The sequence below is a fragment of the Nasonia vitripennis genome, chromosome 2 (genome assembly GCF_009193385.2).
Source record: "Nasonia vitripennis strain AsymCx chromosome 2, Nvit_psr_1.1, whole genome shotgun sequence".
Lineage (NCBI taxonomy): Eukaryota > Metazoa > Arthropoda > Insecta > Hymenoptera > Pteromalidae > Nasonia > Nasonia vitripennis.
Window position 1 is genome coordinate 20,999,248 of NC_045758.1, and position 27,852 is coordinate 21,027,099.

Consider the following 27,852-nt stretch of genomic DNA (forward strand, 5'->3'; position numbering starts at 1 on the left):
GAGAGAGAGAGAAGAAAAAGAAGCCGAGCGCCGGGGGAGAAAAAAGAATGCAGAAGAAAACTCACCTCATGAGGTCGACTACTTAGAGCCGGCGGGTAAGACGGCTTTTCCTCGTGCCTGCTGCTGGCGGCCGCCTCGTGCCGCTAGTCATACTGACTCGCGGCTCCTCGCGCCGCCGCCTCCTGTAACAATCCGCTACTCGCTTCTGCTCGTTGCCGCGAGAGCTGTACACGCTGCCGCCTCTGCCGACTCGTCTTCTTCGTCGGCTGTCCATTGCTCGCTGTCCGTTGCTGTTCGGAAGAAGTCTCTGCTGCTAGTAGCCGAGACAGCACGTCTGCTCGACGATGTCGGCCTCGACGTAGTGAGCGAGCAACAGCCGCGTTTTCTCGGTCCTTGTCTAGAGCGCTGTGTGTACTGCTGCTTATAGATATATACCTAGTACCTATATATGTGTATAGTGTAGCCTTCTTTTCGGGGGCTCACACGTGGACAGACACTACTCTGCGAGGACTGCGAGTCTCTGCTCTGGGCCTCTGGGCTCTGGCGACCGCCGATTTGAATGTGTGTGTGTGTGTGCATGTACATAGGTATTTCGATACGGAGGGGAGGAGGTAGCTGCGCGCTTGGTAGTCTTTATGCTCCCTTGATAAGAATTTGGAGTTTAGTTTATACAGTTTATGCGCCGATGGGGATACTAGAGCCGCCGAGTTTGTGCACTTGTTATGCTATCGGCCCCTTGCGGGCGCTCCACTATATGGCCAATTATATAGTTCGATTTGGAGTTGTAAGCTTATTTTTTTAGATTCGGAATGTAGCTCTGTGATCGATTGATTTTTTTTCAAAAAAGTTGTTTTTAACTGTATGTTGATAACTGTTTCCGAGTGGAAACTTTCAGGTGTGGTTAGAACAAAATAGTCAAGAGGACATTTTTTAGTATATGAATAGTATAGGAAAATTTTTAACGATACATTGGAGACGTACTCGTAACTAGGCGCAATTTATATTGAATAGGTATTTATTTTCATTCTTATAATCCTTATTACTGAGAAGTTTCGAAACACGTCGAGGGAACGTATTAATTAATTTATAAAGTAGAACAAAAGAAATTGATCGAAAAATCGTCATCTGCCGGAAGCTAAATTTTCCTCGTTGCAAAAGTTTATGTTGCATTGATATTATATGTCAAAGAAAACTGCGGAAGGAAGATAAATATATACAGTAACAGGGGCTGATATAAGAGGAGAAAATTGAAGAGGGTATATACATTTTCGCGTCTATTGAATAGCTTTCTTTAAAATGGGTTTACGTAAGAGCTTGAAAAAAATGCTACGATAGGAACTCTATATTTAATAAATAATGTTTTCGTTTTCGAAAGCATTTTATACGGAAAATATTTAAATATTTCTATAATACCCAGTTCTTTTAATCAATCTTGATCAACATTTTGATTAAAAAAAAAACCTTATTGCTCAACTTTACCGCGAGTTTTCCAAACAACTTTTTTTAGAATGCAACGTAACGTCGTAAAGGCGTATTACGCCTATACCTTCTCCAGTATACCTACAGAACTACAGCACATAAAGCACGTTTCTAATAAAACTTCAATTTTATTTTAGGTTTACAGGCGTTTCGGCATCTACTGCTCACCCATATCGACGCAGCTGAAAGTGTACATCAAATTTTACACGTGCACTAATCCGGCGTTCATAGGATAGGAATGGCGAGATTGGATTCGAAAACGTTTCCAGCTCTCACAGAAGATGTAATAGCGAAACTACAGTCTAGAAACATTTTCACCGTTTACGATTTCATGATTCTGCAAACGTGCGACGACTTAATGAGAAGAACTGGCATGAGTTTTAAGGTTCGTTTTCCTCTATATAGCAGCATATGGCTACAGTCGCTTACCTGCGTCTACATAATATCATTGTTTGCTGCAGGAAATCGAAAGCATCAGGGAATCGATTTTCAAAAGTTTTGGCGGCGAGATCATAGGCAATCCGGCCGATCTGGGCGAGCGCGAAATTCAAGACGTCATTCCGACTGGGACGAACAAGTAAACAATTCATTATCTCAGAAAGACCTACATAATGCCATATTTTTCATCAAAATTTAATGTATGCACCAGCTTGGATGCGCTGCTGAAAGGAGGTCTGCACTGTCACAAAATATATGAATTCTGCGGGTTCTCGTCGTCGGGAAAGTCACAGCTGTGCCACTGGATCTCCATGTGCGCCACTTTGAACGCCTCAACGGAAGTGCACTACGTAGACGCCAGCAAGAATTTCTGCGCCTCTAGAATTCAAATGATGCTCGAGGCGAAGCAGTGCACCGACACTGTGAGACTCTATAGTCTATACATTATAGTTTCTCCAATATGAACTTTGCGCACCAGGCGCAACCAATAAGCTATATTCGTTTCAGATATTGGGCGAAGTCATGAGCGGCATAAGAGTCTACCAGATCCACAAGATCCACGAATTGTTTACGGTCTTGCATTGCCTGTCGAACTTGCCGAAGAGCGATTCGTCGAAGAAGCTCGTGATCGTCGACTCGTTATCGGCGCTGTGCGCAATCGTTCCCAACACTGGCCTGACTCCTATTCTCAGCAATTTGGCCTCGGTGTGCAGATTTCTCGTCAACAACTCGCGCGTCGCGGTCGTGATCGTGAACACGGTGAGGCTCCAGAAGGGCGGCGACAATTTCTTTGCCGAGAGCGACATAACTGCGAATGCGAAATTGAAACCGTCTCTGGGCAATTATTGGCTGGGTGTGCCGAACGTTAGGTTGTTGATAACGCAGTTGGAGAACAAGAGGAGAGAGATATCCGTGTGGAGTAGTGACCCATTGGAGGATGGAAAGAAGTGCTTTGTGACTATCAAAGACGAGGGGATACTTTCGAGTTGATATTTTACCTATCGTTGTTTCATACGTGTTATAATGGTTTAAACGGAATAAGTAATGCTAATGCGAAACGTGTAGTAGATACTCATTTCCCGTTGAAACGTTAGAAGCACGCACTGGCGAAGCATACATTTCCACTATTATCAGTGCCGGGCGATACCGGGCACAAAAACCTACTTCCATTGTTCCTTATTCGCCTAAAAGCGATTCGCACGCAATCCTCAGAGAGCCATCGTCTCGCGTTCCCCGCAAAGTCGCGCACTTTTCCACTCGAGCCCTAGAGGAAATTTCAAATCAGCTGATGGTGCGCAGCAGCTATAGCAGTACTTACTTTGAAATTCGACGCAAAAGCGACGTTGCCACGTCGGCGTAGGCGAGCCGCTGTATATATATATATATATATATATATACATCGATACATAATCAGACTCCAGCGGCGGCGCGCGCTACAAATATTAAATATCCCGTGTCTCGCATACCCCCACTCCCCGCTGTGTGTGTGTGTCATTTCGGAGCAGCAGGGCAGTGGGAAGGGGTTAGTCTATAGCTACAGGCTACAGCCTAGCAGCTAACAGCACGGCGGTGTGCGTCTATTGCGCGCGTATACGCACTCCACCGCCGCAAGGCGCACAAGTACGGCGGCGGTACACGCTCTCGGGGGATCCCGATCACAATTGAATTTGCCATCAGCATTAGTCGAATTAGGGCTACTGGTCATCCTATTGACAGACATGGCTTCCTTGGTGGCAGACTACGGGACTTCCTCGGGCTCCGAGAGCGAGAGGGACGAGCTGTCCGACTCCGAATCGTAAGTGCACTTCTCTCTCGGATGCTCTTCTCGTCTCTCCCTCTCTCCTACGTCGCCCTTGGCTCTCATCTCGCTCACGTACACACTTTTTTCTAACCTCTATTTGTGGCTACCTGCTCTGTTTATTTTCACTTTGACGCTGCAGTCGCTTGCATACGTGCGTGTTTACCTATAGCTTATACTTATATATATATATATATATATATATATATATATATATATATATATATATATATATATATATATATATATATATATATATATATATATATATATATATATATATATATATATATATATATATATATATATATATATATATATTATATATTATATTATATTATATTATATATATATATATATATACGCCGAGGCCGTGCATACCTTCCTCGTGGAATCACTTCTGTATAGCTGGTGACATCGGGTTTTCCTTTTTTTGCTGCTTTGCGCGCTTCCGAATGACCTTAACGTTTCTCTCTCTCTCTCTTGGCTGCGACTTTTTTTACTGATGCACGAGAACTGGTTTTCCATAGCTATACGTGCGCTTATGCGCTTTCATGAAGGGGAATGAGTATGGTTTGTGGTTTGCTGTGGAAGGCTTGTCATTAAAAATTATGTAACGTATAATTGAGTTTTACGTTCTGATTTTTTTCGGGCTCCTTGAATTTCCGTATTGCGCTGTTGCGCGAACCGGTCGCGTAAAAAAACACTTTCTAGTCGACTTTCATTGTGACAAATTGAGGCCCCGGTCAACAAACTGGTTCGCGTTGAATTTTCATACTTTTTTGCCGATACACACAGAGCTCGAGAATCTTGTTATGAATGTTCAAAAATTTTAAAAAGTAACATATAAATGCAAATCAAGAAAACTTTTATAATAATATAATTTAGATTCTTTTTTATTAAAGTCAACGCGAAATAGTATCAGCATGGCTTTATAATCAATTAATGTGCACTGTCGGTTCATAAATTTTTGTGTTTGGATTAATATGAAAATCAGCTAAACATCGTAAGAGCAAACTGGTTCTTTGTAATCTGATATTGCCTAACTGTTAGTTCTAAGGATGAAGCGGAAGAGGAGAAGAACATCGAGAATGAAGATGAGGAGAACCAGAAAGACATTGCTTCCAATAATAAGCTTCCATTACCCACGCCTGACTTCAACGGTGCACCCACCATGAAAACCTCTGTCTTCAAAAATCCCTTTGTCGAAGCTGAAAAAGCTAAGAGTGCTATTCTTGAAAAGCATGTCAAGATGACTCCCACTTTGGATGACACCAAGATGATCAATGGCAGAAAAATATGCTGGAACTATCGCAAGGGGAGATGCCGGTTTGGCCACAACTGTACCTTTGCCCATGATTCGGACTTGCATCGATCTGCAGCGGAATTAGAAGCTATGAGGGCACCACAGGAAACTATTATCTGCCAAACTCAATATAATGGCCAAGTGAGAATCAACGATGACGATGAGGTAGACCAAGAGAACAACCAGACGCAAAAGCGTAAAAAAAGACCAGGCTTGAGTCAAACTTTGGTACCTGGCAAAAAAGTTTTGAAAATGTACAAAGCACAACAAGCCAAGGCAGTTAGTAGATAAATTTTAAAATATTTATGGAATACCTTAAAATATTTATTGCATTGCAACGGGGTGTGAAGCTATTTTCATAGACATGGACATCTTTTCACTTTGAAATAGAACGTTTACTCTGCAAAAACAGTGTGTTTTTAGGAAAAATAAAGAAAAAAGTTACTCAGAACTTTTACAACAAAAAGAATCGCGGATAAAAGATTTTTAATCTCACTTTCCTATTGGTAGTTAGGGCTTCCACATTGATCAATTACAATTTTCTAACGTCTTCTATTGTAGTATCTATTCTGCACTGTTCAGATTCTCGTAAAAATTTGTCATAAGACAAACAATCATATTTCAAAGTAGCATGAAGTGTCCTTGTTTCAGATGTCAATACAAATTGTCAATAGCAATGTGCTCTTTGCTATGAGTACTAATAATATAGTTAGTTAAAATCAGTTTCCAATGTTATAGGCGATTTACCAAAAATGCTTTATATAGTTACAAGTCAGTTCTACATTCTTGGCCATTTCATAAATTTGTGAGCAAGTCACAAGCAATTCACAAAATTAATATGAAAGTTGAAATTTTTGAAACACCTCCTTTTTACAAAGTATAGTCATAAATAATCTACGAATTATACTAATGAACACCAAACTAATAAGCATATTTATATACGTGTTTCTGAAATACTTCATTAAGAAAAAAGGTTCAGTCCTAAAATAATCTCTAAATACCGTAATTGATACGAAGTAAATAACTATTTAGACTGAAAAACAGAGTAGAACTGTCTTTTGAAACATACAAATAAATCATAAAATGTTGCATCATACTTAACCTTCCTGTGACGGAGAGTGGTTTATATATGTAGTTAAAGCTTGGGTCCAACTATCCTTTTTATTCCGTTTTCATACATAACTATTTCAAGCTATTTTAAAGTACCATCTATGATAGTAATTATGTAATTAGATATGAAAATTATTGAGAGATTAAATCAATAAGTTAAAATGTAAGTATGTTACTTTCTTGAAAAAATATGAAAAGTTCTCTTGTTACAAGTCTTGCCCTGTTAATCATCTAGCTTCCGTCATTGTAGGGTTGAACTTTAGTTAGAAAGTATCTAATATGCTAATGTAATGTTGAGATCTCTTATAATATAACACTCATAAAATCCACAAGTTATACTTCCATATATATGTATTATTAACTATGTAGATGTAAAAATTGTTAAAGGACGGAGAAAGAAAGTAAATTACAATTTACAATTTTGTTTTACTAGAGAAAAGCCTCAGCTGTTAGTTTACGTTTTGTATCATGATTTGTATCATATCTATTCTACTCATTTAAACAATCTTCCTTGAGTTACAGTAATTGTACCATTCTTGTACTCACTATTTATCATATTACAACGATAAATATTAATAATTTAAAATCTGTGCTGTACAAAAACAAATCGTAGTAGAACTTTACTAACTTTATTTTTATGTTTAAATGTTGCGAAACTATAAAATAGGCGCGATTACTAGTCGTTAAAAATTATATGACTGTCTTTCATTACATAGTTTACTAAACATTTTGTAAAAAAACATAAAGAAAGTTTGATAGATTTGATTTCTTTGAGCGATTGACTGATTAAAATCAAACTTGTAAAGACCTATATTTCCATAAATAACTCATTCTATAGTTATCTAATCGTTACACATGAACGCTATTCTCGTAAAATTGTTATTTGTAAAAAATAAAAATTGGCGTTGAATTCAGTGAGAGTTTTTACTCCCAGTTTTTAGTAAGAAATAAGTAAAAACGGGAAAAAATCCATTTACAATATGTCATTGTTATAATTCGTGCACCTAACTCGTTTTGAATTTTTACTAAAGAATAAAATCTATGTCAGTCTATTTGATTTGTTTTTTTTTTAAACATTTCCAAAATCCTTTTCCCATAAAGATCTTCGGGCAAAGAGAAAAATGTACAAGCTTTAGCGGACAAACGACATTTTATTCATTCACTATAAGTACAATATAAATTCAGATTGTATGCATTTAAGGGTATGTACATACATATTTTGACAATTATCTTCATTGCAACATTTATTGAAAATATAATGATTCTTCCATTATTTTCCATTTTTGCGTCACAGGCACTTTGTCAGTTGTCTCTGCCAGAAGTTGAAGGGTCTGTGATAAGTTATTATTTAGCGTACATCAAATTGAATCATCACAGTAAAATACACTATAGAAGAAATATTTTTGGTTTCACACTGTGCATGTGTTATTCTTTCTTAAAAAATATTTAGTAATCATAACGAAATTAATCACAGCACATTTTATTCAAATGGCCATTATCAAGTGGCTTTCTTGCTTTTTATTTTATTTAATCAAATTTTTCGTAAAAAACCTAATTTTGTTGCAGATTGTAAAAAAATTTGTTGGTATAATTTCCAACTTTGACATTACGTTAATTCATTATTGTAACAATTGTGATTTTACAATGAAAGACAATATTTGAAAAGCAATATTTGTAGTCTTAACTTATTTTTAATTTATATAATTTATACAATTATTCAACATATGATGTGCAATTTAAGTAGTGCTTGTTTCATTTTTACATAAATGTACAAAATTGTTAATAATTTCATATAAATTTGAATTTTTTTATTTGACATTTCTTTTTCAGTGGTAAGAACTTCAGCAAGTTTGCTACACATTCTTTGCTTAATAAGTACATGATATTTACATTCTGAGGTATTTTAATCCAAAACAAATATCAATCAATTTACATAAAAACCCAAAGAAATAAAATTCACTTGTATTATGACCATTTGATCTAAGCGAAGCTCGAAAATAGAATAATATGTTGTTGAAACAAATAATTTTAAATTCTACCTAAATATATATTTTTAAACTAAGGCTGCTATTGATGTTATCAATGCATTGAATACAGAATTGTTAAGTACACCTTAATAATTTTTTTCTTACAATACTCTTGTCTGTTTTATGTTTTTAAATTATTATTTCAACGTGACTATTGTAAAGTATATGATATATATAGTGGAAAGTTTGTCGCAGGTTTATGGTTTTGTTTGTCATCATTGTCGCGCAGTTAATAAAAATATTCGAGGTAGAAATTACAGTAAACGCAGATTAATTATTACAGATTATCAATAAAATCATTGCAATCGAAATATTTAATTTATATATAAAAATCATTCTCTATAAGAGGGTATGTGTATGTGTAACAGTTTGAAAGTTTATTTCACACTCACATGATTGAAAAGTAAAAAATCACTCGGATTTAAAAAATTTCGAATAGCGATTAATTGATTTAACACTATCAAGACGGCGGTAAGAACAATAATTGATTGACGGTAATTTATATAGGATATTAAAATTTCTCTCTCAAACTTCTCGTTCGTAAATTATTCTTCTTCGAAATGATTCATTTTATCTTAATGTCTCGAGCTAATTTTGCGTCTTAAAGTTTTAACACATACTTGAATATATTTCCAGACGTTCCGATAGTGTTGTATTGATAGTTATTCATTGATACGTCAATGGATTAAGCAGACTTTGAGTTTTAACGAACACACCTTATTTTGATACGTTAAAGTTTTATACACTCATTTGCAAATTGATAATTTTGGCATTCATTAAAAAAGTTACAATAGTAACAACTTGCAGTAATAGAAACAAGATATCGAATCAAGTTCGTGTAATTCGAGTGATTTTTAAAAGATATTAATATCACAACTGTTCGCTAATGTTAATGACTTCATTGTCAAGTCTATGATTGAAATTTGTCCTATTTGACATGTATCTTTCATGTTTTAGCGTCTTTCTCCTGCCCCTTATGTTCTAGCATAATGAAGTAATATAACATATTCCTCAGTAATTTAATCACGCCTTTTGTTGTTGTAATGTATTTTAATGAATCGTTATGACGCCCTATAGCGGTAAACTGTAGCAAATCGCTAATCGATCGAGATTTTCTTTCTTAATTTTTAACTCGCTTGACAGAATTTCATACTTCTAAAACATGGGTTACATTTTAAGTGGTAGACAAATAGTTGAAACTAACCGCTTGAATAAAAATACGTTATATAATTTGTTCAGTTAATACCTTCATTCTAAACATTTTCAAAGTGAGTTTAATTACGTTAAGGTTAAAACAAAACGATACTTATAAGACTATAGCTTTATCCATTCAAAAACATCAATTTTTCATGTAAGTAATACGAGTTAGAAACTGCTAGATCCATAGGAACATGTTCTAAGAGTTTACACTAACAGCGGCGTTTTATTGCATATAGTTTAAATTATAAAAATGGCATTGATAAAAATATGAAAGATGAATCAATCGATAGTATCGTGAAAACAAAGAAAATGACATTGGTCTTTTACATTCACCCTAATACTGCAGTAAAATTGGCGGGGTATCGCTATAACATGCAGAGCAGATTTTTGAAAAAAAATGTCACCTTTTAATCTACAATGATTTTCTCCATTAAACCTAAAGATTTTGATTAAAAGTAAACTATTGAATAAAATCAATCCAGACTTAATTTCTTATCAATTGATTCTATTTGCGTCGATAATTCGTGAGGTACCTCAACAGTAATATCCTATCGCTATTGCGCGCCGTTTACGAGATCCTTTTTGTGATTCACCTCATCAAGCGCTCCGTTTCCCTTGGGTTTCGAGACCGCATTGCTCATAGGGCAAGCGTTCGATTCCTTACCATTAGCCTGACCATTTGTCGCGCAGGAGCTGTGTAGATTGTCGGCTCCGTTTTGACAACCGGAGGACTCGTGCACGCCGTTAGTCGTGCCGTTCATTTTGGTCAGTACGCTTTGGCCTATAGCATCAATACCGTTCTTCAAAAATGGATTCTTCATGTCACTGAGATTGACATCGCTGGTCTTCGTCGTGCTCACTGCACCTGGAAACATCGATTCAATTTTATTACATATGCATATAACCGAATAATTATGTTACGCGCATTAAAATGACTTGAAAACTCCCGATAAGCGCAGGATGAATGAGGAAAGTTACGACGTCGAAGCTGTGAATCAATACTCACCATTCAAGTTATGACAGTATTTGTTAGTACTATTCCATTCCTCGCGTAAACTCAAGTTAAACATGCTGTAGTCAGGGTTTCCAGTAACTTCTTTTTCAATCGTCAAAAACTGAGGCAGTATATTTTCTAATTTGTCACTTGGCAACGCTGTGTAAGTTTCTAGCAGCATCAAACCTTTGCATCTGCACATTCGATGAAGAGTAAGAGAGTATTCTAGCGTTATTATGGCAGTGCGCTCGACGAGAGTGTGCTTACCTCGGATGCCCGGGTTCCCTGTAGATGTCCAGCTGAAAGTACTGATTGTTGATGAGGAAGCAGCGGCGGCGCTTGAAGATCGTGAAGTGGGAATCGTCTCGCTGAGCGAGCATGTTCAAGTAATCCCTGTGGGTCAGCTGGGTCTTCACCTCGACCACCTGACCGCACATCTTCGGCCGCCTGAGGGTGTGAATGTACGACCAGTGTCCTGCAAACACGCGCGCGCGCGCGCGATCGGCTTAGTACTTTGTGATCTTTGCGATTTATTGAATGAAAAGAAAAAGCAAGGGAGCAGCAGCCAACCTTTCTGCCCGCGTTTCCTGAGTCGCGCCTGAGTCTTGGGGTTATTGCTCTGCAGGTAGTTGTGCACGACATCGAAGTCCTGGAAAGGCGGGAACGCGCTGTCCGGCGGCAGCGGCCCCTTGACGAGGAACTTGACCTTGCGACTGCTGGCCCGGAGACGGTCGCCCGTGTCGATGCCGAGCTTCTGGCAGACGCACTCGATCATCCGGCAGATCTTGCTCTCGAAGTCCTGGGAGTTGTCGATGACGTCGAAGTAGGGGTGTCCGACCCAGGCCGAGGCAGCCTTGTAGTCGAGGTCGCGAGCCAGCTCGATGCCTTCCGAGCGACAGGCGTGATCCTCCGTCGAGTAAAAGTCCTCGGCGCCGTTGGCCGCCGAGACCATGTGGATTATCTGATTGTAGCGGTTGTCGCGCAGCTCCACGTTGTTCCAGCCGTTAGACGCCATCATCAGCTCCCACTTGTCCTTTGAAATAACTGCAATTTGCCAAACGACTTACTTAGCTTGCCTTTTATTGCACAGCTATCCCACGTTCTTACGCAAACAGAACAATGTGCGCACTGCGTAAATTGGCTATAATATTGATTATCTAAAAGATAGTAATTAAACAGTTTCAAGTTATCCAATTATAATCAATTTTCTTAACAGCTCCATCAGTTCAATTGAAACGCGCAATCGATACCCAAGAGCCAAACAATAAACAAGAGTCTTGATCCCAATAATCAAAGAAAAAAACATCGAAAAGATACGAATTGCAAGTATATACAACACTGATAGCATCGGAGAAGCCTATTACGTTGCGCTTTCTGTGTTGGCGGTGGGTGGCGTCTATATATATATATATATATATTATCTAATCAGGGTTGATGTGCGAAACTTACATGCAGATGCGTCCATAGCACCGCGATCACAGATAATAAGGCAATTCCGAGACAGGCTCTCGCCCAGCTGGAAGAAGGTGTTTTCAATCTGGAGCATCGTTTTCAGCAGGTTCTCTTGAAATTTGAATGCTGCAACAGAAAAAGATATCCTTTAATTTCTGCGGCCTTCTACATCGAATATCAATTCACGTGTAATATATTAAGGTTAACCACTCTCCTCGCCGGTTATTTCAACGTTGTTACATACACAAACGGATGATTCATCCTGCAGTAGTCGTGAAAGTTTAATTAAAACTCGAGGGCGAGGAAAGAGCTTAATTAAGAGAGATGAATTATTGATAAACGTGGATACATAGCGTTGAAAATTACTCGTTGAATAATTACTATAATTGTGCGCAATATAAGCGTGTGAGCAGGACTAGCGATGAGTATATACGTATATAAAATTATACTGCAGACGATAATACACCTTTTGCATAATAAACGGCGTTTTAATACTCTCGCATTACTATCTACACACCCTCCCAAGGAGCTTAAAACAATGTGCGGCTTATTTCATCGACATACAAATGCTGTAGGTATTACGTAAAACTTTTAGGCTAATTAAGTCGAGTCGATACGCTATGCATAATGCTATACATACAGTGTCTAATGGTTATCGCCAGACGGAATTGCGCATTAATGTAAACAGAGGAAAAAAGCGAGTGATAATACCCGGGATAGAATCGAGAGGCGGCTGAGCACTCGATTAAGAACACGATGAGCGTTATCAGCTGGGCAATTAAGATATATTCGCTTCGATAATGCGTGTTTCGCTTTCTTTAACATTGAACGGCAGTATAAACGATGATAATAAATTGTAAGAAACGCACGGGTTCAATGTTCAACTGACGAGTAATTATACATTTATAATATCTGTTGATTCATAATACTGGTTTATAGTTTATTACGCTATCGTCGCTGTAGCTATTAGCCACAAAATGTGGTTTTCAGCCTTGCGGCGTTCCATAACTTTCCGGCTTTTGATCCTGCGGTATGCAGAGGAATAATTTTACAACTTTGAAGTGTACACAGTGATTCACAGAGCGTATATTACATCGAGTCTTTTATTTAGCGCTAAAGTGCGCAGCGTTTTGATCATTTTGAAAAACATTTACAATCAGCATGATTAAAAAAAATCAATTTATTATGATTGGACGTCCCGATAAGCGAACTGTGCTCAAGTGTTCCGAGCATTGGGACAAATTATACCCTAGAAAACGGATCGATGAGCAGCGCGTGGCTCCGCAAAAGAATTCAAACGCGAAACGTCAAATCGAGGCATTAATATGAAAAACAAGCGAAAACGATGACAGCTAAAATTCAACGCAAAAAGCACGTATTGCCATATTCTCACTTCGGTTCGAACGTTATTGACATTCCTCCCGCGAAGGAAAAAATTGATTCTTCGCGAAGCGGCCGCGCATCGGTCCATCGAAAAACCGTCACGTTCTAATCGCTTGTCAGCTCGAAAATAAAACTCAACCGCGCAACTTGGCTCGGCTTCAGAAAAGAACTATACGTCTCGGCCGCTCGAATTTCCCGCAATAAACATTCGGTCTCGAAATCGGCGCGAACTTGGCCCTGACGATCGGTCAATCAGCTCGCGATTCGTCCTCACACGTACAGAAATAGTCTGCGTCACATGCATGTATCATCGCGAACTTCGTTACAGAGATATCGCGGCCCGTTTCTCTCTCTCCCTCTCTCGCCTATAGCTCACGATAAATCACATTTCTGCGAGGAGCATCTTCGCTTGCGCTCGTATGAATGAGCCGCTTTTCTGACGCGAGTTCAGGTTCAAGGCAACGGCTCGAAGTCTGCGCATGTGAGTGTAGTGTGAGATACGCGGATGTATCGGGCACCACGTGCGCGGAAGCGTGTCGGTCGCGATAAGTAAACTGGTTTTTTCGGTTAGAGAGTTAATACGATGTACGCCGGAGCATCAGGTTTGGAGATGATGCTGCAGGGGATTTTTTCGCCGGATTTCGGGTATTTTTGGAGGCAACGACGCTGATGGGCGCGTGATCGGCTTCGTGAATTCTTCAAGGTATATTCATCGCGTCGCGGCGGGGATTAATTCTAATGACTCCGTTCCATTGATAAAGGCGTGTGTATGTTAATTCGAACGCTTTATTCCATCGTAAAACGACGAAAAAGAGTGATCCATCGTAATAAATCCAGTTTTTGTCTGATTGAAAAAAAAAAAAATTGGACATGACACGACTGTCTATGTTGCAAAATGGAATTACTCTAATGATGCAATCTCGTATATACCTGCAATTCAAAGCACAAGCTCATGAGAATCGACATAAGATGTGCGCAGTATTCGCGGGGCGTATCCTAATATCTCAACGAGCGATGTCTAATTTACATCTTTAACTTTTTGGCGATCTACGCATTATTTTAACGTGAATATCGAGTCCCAGAATAAGTCCGGTGATGCCTTTTTACGGAAAGTTTTCAATCGAGTCGAGGCTGCTCCATACGTACGCGTCAACTCACCCTCGAAGGAGCTGACTGAAAGAAACACGGGCCATTTGATGCTGGGATCCTTAACGGAAGCTCTCCAATCCTGAGCCAGGGGCTTAGCTATCGAAGAGTGACTTTAATAAAATTTGCTACATCGCTCATATAAGACATGGTAATTGCAGCCTCCTATCATATTTCAATATTGAATACACAGAGAAGCGACTTATTAAATCGATGAGATACGCCTTTGTCTCGATTGTTCATCTCGAATATCGCGAACCGCACGTAAAAGCGACACACGGAGGATGAAGGAAAAAATCATTCGCTCGCGTGAGCAATTTCCGCGAACGTGGTTATCGCACGCGTCGACCGCAGAACTAGAATAAAAAGAAGTTATCCGAGTAGGAAGGGGAATGCGCAATCAGGCGTGACATTCGCGTGGCGCGGCGCGGTTCGAAAAGTCAGGAGGGTCACACTCGACTCTCTCACGCTTTTTCCGGCCAACTATAGCCGCGGAGACGGGCAACAGCCCACACAAGTGAGTCCGTTCTCGTTAAAAGTCGTGCGCGCTTGTAGATGAACGAGAGCGAAATTATTTTCCGCCGACGGATGGCCTTGACCGCTTTTGCTGCATTATACGCGCGATCGGTTTTCTGCGCGCTTCGCTATATTTTTTCGACCTATACCATTGTAATGAGCGATACCCGAGTGGAGGGCATGCGACGGAGGCGAATTTAGCCCTCGAAACGATCGAGTTAGATGGATTATTCCAGAACACTCTGTCAAGCAGGGAGGTGGGATGAGAAAAAAGTAACCCCGAGAAGCGCTTCAGGAATCCCGGGCTACCCAGATCTGGCTCGAGCCTTATAGAGAGCAAATCGCAGCCGTCGACTTCGCGCCCAAGGAAATCCCGTTCCCGACGGCGACTGCGCACAAAAACGGCGAGCTGCGCGCAGCTGTCCACCATAAAATCTGTCCAGGCTTTCTCGTTTCTCGCTGTAGTCAATGCCGCGAACTCCGGCTATCGATTCGACCTTGACTCGCTAAAGAGAGAGAGAGAGAGAGAGAGAGAGAGAGAGAGACTCGTCGGTATTCCTTCGGCTCGTAAATTCCGTCTCGAGCTGTATGCAGAGGATGTTGCGGGAGGGCGACTGGGAAAGTGGGGAAATTGCGCTGTAGGACTGAAGATTCTTGATTGCGCGCCGCGGCGTCACGTGGCGTCGGAGATAAGGCGCACGCGTCGACTTGATGGGGATGAAGTCGACGGGAAGTTTCAGGTTTACGGGTGAACGCGGGGGCGGAATCGCTGCGCAAAGGCTTATTGAGCGAGGGCTCGAGGAGAGTTCGTTTATTGCAGAACCTGTGTACTTACGTCAAGCTCTCGGAAAGCATAAAAAAATTGTATGAAAAATTATATTAATAATAAAAAAAAAAATGATTTGTTCGAAATGTCAACTAGTTGAAACTCGCCCAGGCACTTTATATTTTGAAATGCGAAAGAGGTCGACGCTTTGCATAGTCACACGACGATCGGCGGAGCTTAGTAGCTGGAACGAGTATAAAGAGCTTTTTTTGTCTAGTCGTATAATTTTAGAGTAACCGTCGTTATTGGAACAACGCGTGTTTCCTTTTTAATTTCCTCAATTCATATACCATTTGTCGTTTCGAACAATCTCGCGAAATTCGCGCTCGGCAAAGTTCTTCATTCGAATTCAGAGCTTTTTTGAGACGCCGCGAGTCTCGAAAGATTCTAGAGTGGCTGCTCTCGTAATGAGTCGAAAAGTCTGGCAGAAAAATATCCGTACGTGACTGCGGACGATAAAATGTTCGAGCTGAGACGACGGGCGAGTTTTTTTACTCTAATTTGAAAGAAACACGTGTATTGCGCAATCAAACGGTTAACTGTATGCATAGGGACTAATTTACTCTGCTTATTCCGGGACTTTAATCTACCATCGCGGAATACGTCAACTTCTGACCGCGATGCCAGTACAAACAATCAAACGAAGCTCTCTCTCTCTCTCTCTCTCTCTCTCTCTCTCTACTCATGCCGGCAATCAGTCTTCATCAAGGCATCAACTAATTTCACGGAACGCGCGCGGTCGTGCAAAAAAGCTCCTTATAACAATGCGCATTACGCGCTCAATTAGCGGCCGCTTCTGTTATATCCCGTACCGACACACAATGCGCTCCCTCAATACGAGCTCATATTATATGTGCGCGCCGAGGGGCACGTTCCATATTGGAGCCGGTCCAAAAACTCTATTGCGCAAATTTACATCACTTGCGTCACTATCGCGACAAGGAATGCTCTCAAATGATATTCACTGTCATACGACTCGGCGGCCGGTGATTTACGCCGGGACTAACGCCAATAGGGCAAAACGCCGGGTGGACAAACAGTTAATTGCACGCACAGGCCGATCCGTTAATTACATTATGGGCTCGTTTCGCGCGGAGTTACTCTTTCTTCTACGAAGGCCGATTTTTCGGCACGTCTTTGAAACGCAAGAAACTTTAAGGCCTGTCCGTTATGTCAAACTTGGCGCAACTGTTGTGAATATATTTTTACATTCGCTGTCCGGGCCGTAATGTAATCTATTTTTATTTTTTTGCAGACGGGAAATTTCGGAATATCGAGAGAAAACTGCGGAGCATTTCTGACGCCCGAGATAAATTCTCAAGGTTCGTTAATAATTTTGAGGTGTTTAATTGCACACATCAAAGAGCACCGAATGGCCGCGTTCATTAGGGGTGGAAATTCTCCTGGCCGACATCCATTGGTCTTTCCTATTGAAAAGCGTCTCGAATTTTCGCCTCGTGAATTCGAGATTAATGGCCCAAGAGAATGTTTGATTTATCTTGAATATTTTTTGAAATTCTACATTTAACGACGATTGGCCGGAGAATCGAGAGTCGCGCGCTGTTTTCGAAGAGCTCGGAGCTTCGGATCCCGAGAGAAGGAGCCATAACAAGTTGTGGGTTAAGGCCGCGCGAGTCTAACGACTTGAGCGATAAAACGTGCTTTTCGATGGCTAAAAGCCAGCGGCCGGCAAATGACACGGCACGTCCATTTTCTCGACTACAAGTGTTTACTTTCACACGCAGAACTCGATTACGCGAATGCACACTCTTGAGCGAGGGTATCGGACCTATTTTCTTGTGAACATACGTCGGTGATGTATGTCGGGCTAATTTGCTTGTAGACCACGTACGAGTGAATTCGATTCGACCGAAAAGGTATACGAAGCCCGGTCGGAGTATACGTACGACTTCCATTTCGAGTTTCCATAATTGAATTACTCTGTTCCGTTATATGAATACAACCATCGAGCAACTGCTCGGACGCAGTTCAAGTTGCACTTTTTCCGCACTCGTAATGATACAACTCTTTCTCGCGACGACTTGAAATCCAGCTAATTAAAAGCCGGCGCGCCTGATCTGAGACATGTATATATACTATTCGCGAGCAGCAGCTATAGCGCAGAGAGAAAAAGAAGCCAGTAGAAAAAAAAATCCATCGTATATCGGAAACCTGCTGCGTGTTACAATGTAGCTGCATTCAAGGTTGACATTTTTCCCGAGCAGCGAGTGCTCTTTACGTAATCGGGTGAACGATCGAAACGAGTTTATAGAAAAGTCACTTTGACGCTGCTGTTTCCTGCAGCGCGCGACTGACAATCGAATTTGCGCATTTACCGACAGCGATGTACTCAACAAAGGCGCTTTAGATATTGTGCAAAGGTTTTTCGAGCGTATACCTACTTTCAACGCGCGCGTAAACAAACAAATTTATTGGTTTAACTTGCTTTTACTTTTTCGTTAAGCCAGCATCCCGGTCTTTTATGGCATGGCAAACAAGGCAGAGACTCTCGAGCCGCATAAAGTGACGGCCGCGTAATTTATCACAACGCCCGCGGATTTTCGGCGAAGCTTCCTTTCCTCATGCGCGAGCGGCTATCCTCGAAAACGAGAAGAATGAAAGAGAGCGAGCGGCCAAGTTACTTGGCAAGCGGCCACTTCTCGTTGTGTATACAGAGGCTTTGCATCATTAGTCTGACTTTTGATCGAAAAGCACGGATAACGCCCGGACTGCAATAGTATAACAACCGGATATCCTGTCACACGCTTATTTCTCCAAGTGCTTTGTATAATGATCGTTAGTCATTATCAATATTTTTAGCCATTGTTCGTTAGACTGTTTTCCTTGCAAAGTGTCGAGCATGAATAGTACGTAGATGTGGACAATTTGCAAGGAAGAAAAAAACGGGTTTTAAAACTTTATGCTTATGTAAACTTATCGCGACATCTCTTTTGTTTATTTAGATGGAATTTTTTAATTTTCTAGTCGCACAAGACGATAAGTAAACATGAATTTTCCTTCGTCGAGTTTGAACATTTCCTTCTGTGAATAAGATTACAAGAAAATCAACTCACCCTGCTCCGCATTCAGGTCTGTAAATTTGATGCCGCCACTGAAATTGAAAAAAGCAGACGGAGGATGAAATTGCGGCCTGATAAAGTCTGTGTCCCTAACCGTGATTCCGACCTTCAGAAAATTGCTCAAACAATAATTTTTTTGCTGTAAACGCGAAAGTGACAAGATTCTTGCAAACGAGATTCTGAAGTTTTAATTGAGAGAGATCGAGGCCAGTGCGGTTAATCAGAAAGGAATATGTTTTTAAAATTCAAGATAGCGGGTTCTGCAAAAATAATATTCGGGTACAGCAGAATGTCTACCGACAAAGTGTATACTGTCGACTAGAAAATGTCATGCTTGCTAGATTGCAATTTCAAAGCAGATATAAGTATTGGTCGTTGTTTTGAATCAGACAGATGGTTTTATTTGAAAACAAAAAATTTAATGGACACAAATAAAAAAAGTAATTTAAACCATCCTCGACTACAATTCGATGCTGAGAATTAAAGAACCGTGGCAAAGTTTGAAATCTATATCTTTAAATGGAGAGAGAACTCTTTCTTTTTTAGAATATGCGTGGGTGGGACGGTTCATTTTTCTTCAATTTTCGAAATGCGAAGTTTGTTAGCGTGTAATTGTGGCATACCTGAGCAGCACGGTCGCTGTCTCGGGGACACGGAACACCTGAAAAAGAAGACAACCACCACTCTATCGAATCCACAGCGAAGGTGACAACCCCAAAACCAATATGTTCTTTTTGTTTCGTCAGGTTTCTCTGCCAGAAGGGCTAGACAACCATGATCCTCGACACTCTTTTCGACGAGAGCGTCGAAACAGTGTCGGATTATATTCATTGAGCATAAACCAGTAAGACTTGCGCGTGTACAGAGTATACTTATTTGATTAATTTAAACAAATGCAAAAATAAAATCAAACTTCTCGTTTGCACAGATGAACGCGCGAAATAAAAAAAAAATTTAATAATGCGCAGCCAATCAATACAGCATAGACCACGACGTTCACATTTTTTATCGCACAAAGCTATATAGTACTACCCGAGCATTATGTTACGAAAACCCAGTGCTGTTCCGAGTGCAATTTAATATAATGAAGAGTGGTTAGGAGTGTACGCGAATTCTCGCGACGCACGTCGTGCACTGCAGCGGAATTCCCGCCTAATGGACAATAAAAATTTATCCTCCTTTCCTCGAGGCGAAGATGTGAAACGGAGCGATGAAAAATTTGCGTAATTAAAGACCGCGACGCGAGTGCGCTGAAATTAAAGTCATTTTTCAACTCGCGAGCCTTTGGTGCCTGCGTTATTAAACACCGCGCGTCAACGACTCTTATCGAATAATTAATGAAAAAAGCCGATTTTGCAATGCACGATTATTCTCTATTGCTTTATTCACTTATGGATTGACATGAAAACCTGTTGATATCAATTAGCACCGGTGCAGCTAAGAACATATCGCATAAACAAGCCCGAAGCAAGTGACGAGTCCATCCTAATTCCATAATTTTCCTATGCACGGCTAATTTCCAAGAATATCAATCTCGACAGTGCGCTGACGAAATGTAATTTTTCGCACCGAGAAACTATATACACGGGCTTCTACAAAATGTTCCACCTGTTGCAGAGAGCGCAAACAAAACGTTAAGTACCGTGGAAAAGTTGTTTCATCAAGAGGCAATAAATAATACTTCACTCGAATCAATGCCATCGCTCCTTATCACGTCCGAGAAATTACCCTCCATCGCGCTTTACACATGCGAACGGCGTATCTCTTGTTGCGCTTATCAATCAGTGATTTGAAATTCGCACATCTCCCGCGAGTACACTCCTGCGACGCGATGTTTATCGACGAGAGAGATATAAGTACTGTCGACGAGAAAAGAGCGGAAACTTATGTTGTCGAGAGAATTTTCTCAAGTGCATTGCGCGTTGCGTCATCGCTCGCGAAAAGTTTTCTCGGGTCAGCTTTTCAAAAGGTATACGAGCTTGTCGACAGATGCGCGTATAAAGCTCTCGAGCGGTAGCTTGAGAACTCTCCCGACGCTTCCGGTGGGAGAAAATAGCTTGGACGAAGATTGAATAAGCATACATAATCTCACGTGGAAATACTATACAATTACATGTGAAATCTCGAGAAGCCATTGTTTTGCAATGATTTATTTTTTTCTCAGCTGCCTGATAACAAAAGCAGTTAAAGTTCCATAATCAAGCTAAATCGAAACAGAGTTGTTAATGCTGTACTACATTATATCGTGGCAATCTGTTCTGCGAAAAAGAAAAATTTAATCTCTGTATTTAACACGTTAAATTAAAAAGACATTGACAATGTAAAAACTTGTTGAAAGTTTGATAAATCTCTGCACAGAGAATACATTCAAAAGTTTTTTTAATGCTTAATAATCACTGGGTTTTTCAACAAGTCACAAGTATGTACGCCTGTCTTACTGGTTTATGCGATTGATTTTGCCCGCTCAATAAATCAAATAAGTCATCTAATCATAGTGCAAAGAGATTTTTTTTTCAAGTTTTTAGAAACGTGTGAGACGAGAAATTTTTTTGTCTAAAACAATCCAGAGGGTTCGTTGTTGACGGATTTGGCGGTAAGTAGAAGACAGAAAGAAAAACGAAACTCAATATCAAGAAAGATGACTGATTTAAAATTATTCTCCTTCTTATAAAAACAAAAATCAAAATTCAACTTTGAATACTTGCATCAATAAATGTGAAGTTAATTTTTCTTTGTTAATTTCAAGAGAAATATGTGAAATACGTTATTGTATACTAATACAACCAGCGAGAACGCGAAACGAAAACTCTACTTTTACGCTGTCAAGACGAAAAATATGCCCACCTTCCATCCCAGGTTCTCAAAAAACGTGCACAATCGGGTCTGTCCAGTGGTTTTGCCTCCGCATGGTCCTGAAAGCATACAAAAAATTTACAATTAATAAAGTTAATCACTCGCAGACACATGCTAGCGATAATTTTGTTTCAAGGTAAAGGTCAAGTAACCGATTGGCGCAGTGCTAATGAGGACATAACTGGCGTCGCGATTTTTATTATCAATGAAATATATTGATATCTCAATTTCGAAAATATCGTTTCCTCATGTTAAACTTTGAACGTCTGGATGTTCGTCCGAATAGGTCTTGCCTAAAATCCATCGTATTGCAATGACATATTGATTATACTCATGCAATGCTGTTTCCGAATAGCACAGCTGAATATTTTTTTTTACTTTGGAGTGAAAAAGTATTGCAAACGCACATAAACTTTGGCATTGTTAGAAATTGTTTTTTTTTTTTGCATAGGTAAGCCAGTTATCTACGCGATAGAGTAGCTATAAAGTTACACGTCGCATCGTTATGCGCAGTTAACAATCATATTTTCAAAAGCAACGTCGCATTTTGCTGTTTAAACGTTTTTAGCAACCTTAGTAAGAATAAAATGTGTCACCGCAGCTACACTGAGCTCGCCAATACGAGAATGTAAAACGTACAATATTTGCCCACAGAAAACAAACAGAGGACATTACAAACATCGGAAATTCCAGATACAACGGAAAATATCGCGGGCACGCGCGTGTAATAACGATTCGTATCGTCAAGATTGATTTAAGGAAGTCAAAATGACAATCGTCTTCAGGTGTACATAAGCAGATAACGAACAATTTTAGAATATTACGCCTGATAATGCGATACTTATACGATGAATTCTCCGGGGCGAGATGACGACACGGCTTGATCGTGGCGCGTGTAAAACAGAAAAAGTTCAAAGATAGCTGCGCCAATTGGATCGAGTTTTTCCGCCCTCGACATCAGACGCGGCTATATGTGTTGCGGCGGTTTTACAAGAGCGTTAATGAGGATGAGCCGCGTCAGGTGAGGAGCTTTCTCGACGCGGAAAGTCCCGCTCGTCTTGAATTGGAAATGTACTAAGAGACGCTATTCGAAGAGGAGCCTTTTGTCGACTATTATATGCTCGAGCCAGTGGAAATGAGACTTTTCCATGCGTGAATGGGGCATCCAGCGTTTATTAGGATTTTGTAAAAAGAGTACAATCACACTTTTTTCACGTTCTATCGCAGTTTCACAATGAAGTGTGTGTGTGTGTGTGTGTGTGTGTGTGTGTGTGTGTACAAGCTCGAGAGACCGAATTTAATTTTAGCTTTCTACGAGTTCGACTCTGCGGGTACACGATGTAAGCAAACAAACGTTTTGTCAATGTTTGGGGTTAGTCAAGAGATCCTTGTGTCAGTCACCGGAGCAGCAAAGCTTAGCGACCAAACGATTAGGAAAACCGTTCGATATAACATTTTGTGCTACGTGTAGGTAACTTTTTCAAAGCATCGAAATGTAAATCGTAAATATGCATGTACTGGGTGCGTCCGGAGTATACTTTTTTTTATAGAACACGAATAAAGTATGTATACAGTTTTTAATGATAAATCACAACGAGGCGCGTAAAAAGTTGCTCACATAGATCGATGCGTAATTAACCTGTCAATCGCATAGGTATACATATACCTCTACGGCTATCAATCAATTTAACTCGCGATAAAAGACTAATGAACAATTAGTCATTAAAGCAGATTTTTACTAACAAAGGCAAATCGGTCTCAGTTGAGACGAATATCGCATGGGTTACGTATAGATCCATTACGTGTGCACGAGATTACGCGACATTCTCGCTTATCTCCGCACAATTACTTTCATTGCTCCGTTGCTTATAGTTATGCAGGAACTATACAATTGAAGGACACTACTATACGCCATTCACGAATCTCCAATCGCCGACTACACTCATCTCCTTCACAATTCGCCGCCAATATTTCTCTGAACGATAAAGCGATAAATCCATCGGGACCAGTTACAATCACGTTGTGAAATGCAGATTTCTCTGGCATGTTCATACGGTTCTTAAAAGCGAAATTAATCTTCCGCTTCTTTGGTCGCCACCGCCGCCGACGGTGTACCGTTACAACGCAACGGAATGCGAGGACGTTTATTAGATACTTGTATGTGCATGAATTCGCGGAATCGAAGGAAGCTCATTCGCGATTATCACGAGCAAAGTCGGAGATATATATATGTGTGTGTGTGTGTGTGTGTGTGTAATTATAATGCCGAGTGTCATTAGTCGCAGAGTCAGGAGAGGCAAAACGCAAGGTTAAATAATCAAGTCGCGTGCTTCGCAATATTATTGTATATAAGTATATTATATGCTCGATCCGCGAGAGTTTGAGCGGATGAAAATAGGGTTGCTCTGATGAAACGAGCTCTTGAATTATTACAACCGAGCGCATGCTTATATGTACCTCGGCATCTAGCGGTTATTTACTTGCTCGATATACAATATAGGCGGGCCGATCGATGACGGCTCTTATCTTTAAATATACGTTCTTTTTTTATATTTACGCGAGAGCTACTCGGTTTTTTCTCAAATGCCTCGAGATTGGTTCAATCTTTTCTATAACGACAACTCTTGATACAATTTTAACACTATACTATTCAGAAAAGCAAGTTCAACGCCTCGGGATAGACAGAAGAAATGTGTAAGCAATGGGAGCGTTAATTATAAGCAAAGTTTCCGCACCGCATGTATAATGGTTTATTTATCACCCTATGACTCAGGCGACGCATCCGTTAAATAAAAACTGATTGCGCTTGGTATAGTCGCTTGAGAAGTAAATTACAATTTTAAAGAACCAAAGAAATTCGAGCAACATTGCACGGACCGGTCGGAAATTTCTCGGCGTGCAAGGTCTCACGCGAGCGTTTAAATTTGACGTATATTGACGGAAGCTTGGCGCGCAAGCTTTAATTTTAGAGCTTTGTATAATAACAGCGCGCCGCGCTACTGATGTCTGTGCGCCTACTTATAGCATCAGGAAAAAGAGTAAAATCACTCCATCAAATTTCAGGCAATTCCCGACTGTATATTGTGTAATATATGCTACACGCGCGCTAATCGCTTCGCGGGTTTCTATCTGCCCGGGGATTTCATTCGCACTTAATTAGAGTACCTTATCAAACAAGAATTTGCTTGTCTTTGGTTATCGGCGTAGTTTAGAGTCCGCATTCAACAGTCGAGTATGCGCGCCTTATTATCGGCGCCAAATTTGGACCGGCGATCGAGATATTTCAATGGTCGAAGGTGATTCGTGCAGATTTTAACGATCAGATTGCTTGTACGAGCATTTTTCAGCATAACCGATGACGTTAGTTCCTTTGAACGTTTCAAAACCAAAGTTGTTCGAAACTGGAAACGCGAGTAGAAAACTCGAGCGGCAGCTTGGAAGACAAACACAGAAAAGACGCAGACGCGGCGAAACAAAAACAGCAAAGTTTGTACCCTGAAAAAAGACGATAGCCAAGCACTTTAACAGCGCGTCAAGAGGCACGAGGATATAAATAATAATAATAATAATAATAAATCTCCTGCGGGGACCGACAGGACAATAGTTTACGAAAATTTAGTTCTTTTTCGAGGTCGGGCGCAGTATACCACGAATCCGGCCGTAAAACTGCGCGGAGTCTCGAGGCCGGGCGGTAGCTTTGAAATAACCCGCACTCTCTCTCTCTCTCTCTCTCTCTCTCTCTCTGTCCGACCCCGCGAAACTACGTCACTCGGTTCGACAGGGCAAAGTACACGTCGCTCCGTCTGACGTAGTTCCGAAGCCCTTTCCAACGCATAGAACGCGTTCACCTCGACTGTACACCTATGCATGGAATTAGTAAGATCCCCGAGCAACAAGTCGAACGATATTGGGCAAAAAGTTGCACATCGCAGACGGACTGCATACACATCAGGTACACTTACATGGCACGCGACGCGTATATACAGAGTGAGACGTCCTTTCTCCGTCTGTGCGCTTTCGCCCTCTCGCTCGCGATGAAAATCAATGTTTCAAGCCGAGCTGCGCTGCGTCGCGTCTCTTTCTGCGTCGCCTTTCCGCGCGCGCGAGCAGCACGGGGTAGGCGAAATCGCGATATACTTAGTAATTAGTATAGGTGAGTATAGGCGCAGTGAAGGGCGAGATCAGCACGCATCGCCGGAGACGGAAGTCCGCGTTGTACCCTTGAGATCGTAACGGAAGACGGCCAGCGCGCGAGAAGTGCATCTCGTCGACGGCGGGAGAGCACGTGGCGCGTGAAAGCACGTGCAGACGCGCGTCGTCGAGCGAGTTAATCTATATCTGTATCATAATACGCAACAGATCAGTATGGAAGTGCGTTTATCGCGGCGCTGTGTCCGAGAAAAACCGGGTTATCCAGTATCGTTAGTCGCACGCTCGGAATTTGCGCGAGAGCGGAGAAGGGGGCGTCTGGCGTTTTTGAGGTTAAACCTGGGCGACTGCGCGCGCGAGAGGTAAATAAAGTACAGGTATACATTATCCTCGGGGCGGAGACGCGCGCGCGAAGGGAACACGAGTAGATGTAACGAACTTTGATCTCGCTGAGACTCACCTCCCGTGAGCACGAGCTTGTAAAGCCTCTTCTGCTCCATTTTGTCCGTGGCGCGTGCCTCTGTCGCCAGTCTCTCTGGAAAAAAGAGCAGCCCGCGCTCTCTCTCCTCGCTCCGCGATGCGCCTAGCTGTAGCTGTGGCTATAAGTGTGCGGATGCGTACTTGCGTTACACGCGACGTATGCGCCCTTGATGGGAATAAAAGTCCAGCTCTCCTACTGTGCAGTGCCGAGACGACGGACGCGCAGCGACGAGGCTTCCCCTAAGAGCTGAGTAACCGAGGTCTGCACGTGCTGCTACTGCCTCGTGAACTCGTAATATTGCTGTCGTCGTCCGCGACGTTGCCGAGGCGATGATGGTGCGACTGCATTTGACTGACTCCTGGCACTTGCGGCTCCCTCTCTCTCTCTCTCTCTGATCCTCCCCGGCTGTCGACTGTGCTCGCCGTGTATTCGATGTTGCGGAGACTCTCGCACCGTCTTCTCTCCTTGTTATTATTTTTTTTTGCTCGAGAGTCGGAGGCTGTTTGTGTGGAAACTCACTGTGGCGGCGGCGGCGGCGGAGTCGATGTGGATACGGAAAACGTCGTCGGCTCTCTGGGCTGTGGAGGCGACGCTCGGGCTTCTTATAGCCACGAGGCCAGCCGAGTCGTCACGAGGACGTACGAGCGCAGCCGCAGTGACGGAGCGCTCGGCCCGGGCGCCTGCGCTCACCTATACTCGCGCTTTATTATACTGCAGATTACTGATATATCGTGCGCGGATGGACCTACGCCAGGTGTGTACGCTGCGCGTTTTCGTTTGCTCTGCACTCGGTTGCGATTTCGCGTTTTAAATAAACTAATAGGCAGAAGCTCATAGATGATCTTGATGCACTTTTTTCAATTAAATATACGTCCTTCGCGTCCTCAGGACGACTCGTTACAGCCAACAGGCAATCAGTAGCACACGACGCGAGTCACGGAGTCAGGGCTGCGTGGATTACGGATAGATCTGGGGAATCCTTAGAGCGCGCTGTGGCTGGTTAGATAAAAAGGCATAAGAAAGTTATTTTTACTCTCCGAATGCTTTATGTAATTGCGCTTATGACCGGGCTTGCTCATGCGAGACTCGTGTCACTAATGAGGTAGTATTTTATACAATGTGCATTGCATGTACCGCAATATGCATAGGCAAAAATAACAGAGCAGTTATATTTGACAAACGATCTTTGTCTCTGAAATGGCGATCGCCTATAGCAGTGGGACGATTTGAAACTCGACTCGCTGTACAACTGCAGGAACTGTCCAAGCGGGTAATTAAGTTTTGAGTAAAAAGTTCAAGTCTGCAATGGCTTTCAAACCGCGCGCGTTCTAGCACTCGACCGAGATATACGCCTAAGTATTCATGCAATTATACAATAAAATATATCTTGATTTGAAACAGTTCGCTGTTCGTGTCTTGTTTCGTCAACCTCAAATTATATTTAAGGCAATTTTGGAGCTCCCAATTCTAATATCCCTTTTTCAAATGAAATCACATGTTATATTGTAGTTTGTACGAGTTACAATTGCGCTACGCGATGGCGGCAATTTGTCGTGTATTGACTGCTGCGTGAATCACTCGCGAACATCTTTTATACTTATCAGATTCTCAGCT

General features: G+C 41.4%; 3 protein-coding genes across 14 annotated transcripts in view; 1 reads left to right on the plus strand and 2 right to left on the minus strand.

Moving 5' to 3' along the window:
* LOC100115939 (helicase domino) overlaps positions 1-399 on the minus strand; it is a 27,310-nt gene extending 26,911 nt beyond the window's left edge. Inside the window, exon 1 of one of the 2 annotated variants that reach the window (XM_032596402.1) lies at positions 66-399. The gene's annotated coding sequence lies outside the window, so the exon portion shown is untranslated. The remainder of the gene's footprint in view (positions 1-65) is intronic. The other variant, XM_031924482.2, reaches the window with a different exon arrangement.
* LOC100116009 (DNA repair protein RAD51 homolog 4) overlaps positions 1-7,183 on the plus strand; it is an 8,185-nt gene extending 1,002 nt beyond the window's left edge. For 3 of the 7 annotated variants that reach the window (XM_032596407.1, XM_032596408.1, XM_032596406.1), the window contains exons 2-6: positions 1,617-1,864; positions 1,941-2,056; positions 2,129-2,339; positions 2,425-2,676; positions 4,769-4,886. In XM_032596407.1, coding sequence (XP_032452298.1) covers positions 1,718-1,864; positions 1,941-2,056; positions 2,129-2,339; positions 2,425-2,676; positions 4,769-4,774 — 732 coding nt within the window. In that variant the 5' untranslated portion in view covers positions 1,617-1,717 and the 3' untranslated portion in view covers positions 4,775-4,886. Of the gene's footprint in view, positions 1-328; positions 408-1,616; positions 1,865-1,940; positions 2,057-2,128; positions 2,340-2,424; positions 3,713-4,083; positions 4,329-4,768 lie in introns of those variants that run through there. The other 4 variants (XM_032596409.1, XR_004344541.1, XM_001600525.6 and 1 more) reach the window with 4 other exon arrangements.
* A 79-nt stretch (positions 7,184-7,262) lies between these two features.
* On the minus strand, positions 7,263-26,823 carry LOC100116049 (TRPL translocation defect protein 14). 5 transcript variants are annotated; one of them, XM_016982700.3, is made up of 10 exons: positions 26,218-26,823; positions 21,600-21,667; positions 19,379-19,416; positions 18,750-18,787; positions 14,334-14,432; positions 11,802-11,930; positions 10,923-11,396; positions 10,620-10,827; positions 10,365-10,546; positions 7,263-10,223 (listed from the first exon to the last, which is right to left on the minus strand). In XM_016982700.3, exons 1-10 carry the CDS (start codon positions 26,255-26,257, stop codon positions 9,913-9,915), a joined length of 1,587 nt encoding a protein of 528 aa, XP_016838189.1. In that variant the 5' UTR covers positions 26,258-26,823; the 3' UTR covers positions 7,263-9,912. The 5 variants fall into 5 exon arrangements, with proteins under 5 accessions (XP_016838189.1, XP_016838190.1, XP_001600611.1 ...); XM_016982701.3 differs by having other exon boundaries at positions 7,358-10,223; positions 14,346-14,432; XM_001600561.6 differs by lacking the exon at positions 14,334-14,432 and having other exon boundaries at positions 7,358-10,223; positions 26,218-26,822.
* Between the last annotated feature and the right edge of the window lie 1,029 nt (positions 26,824-27,852).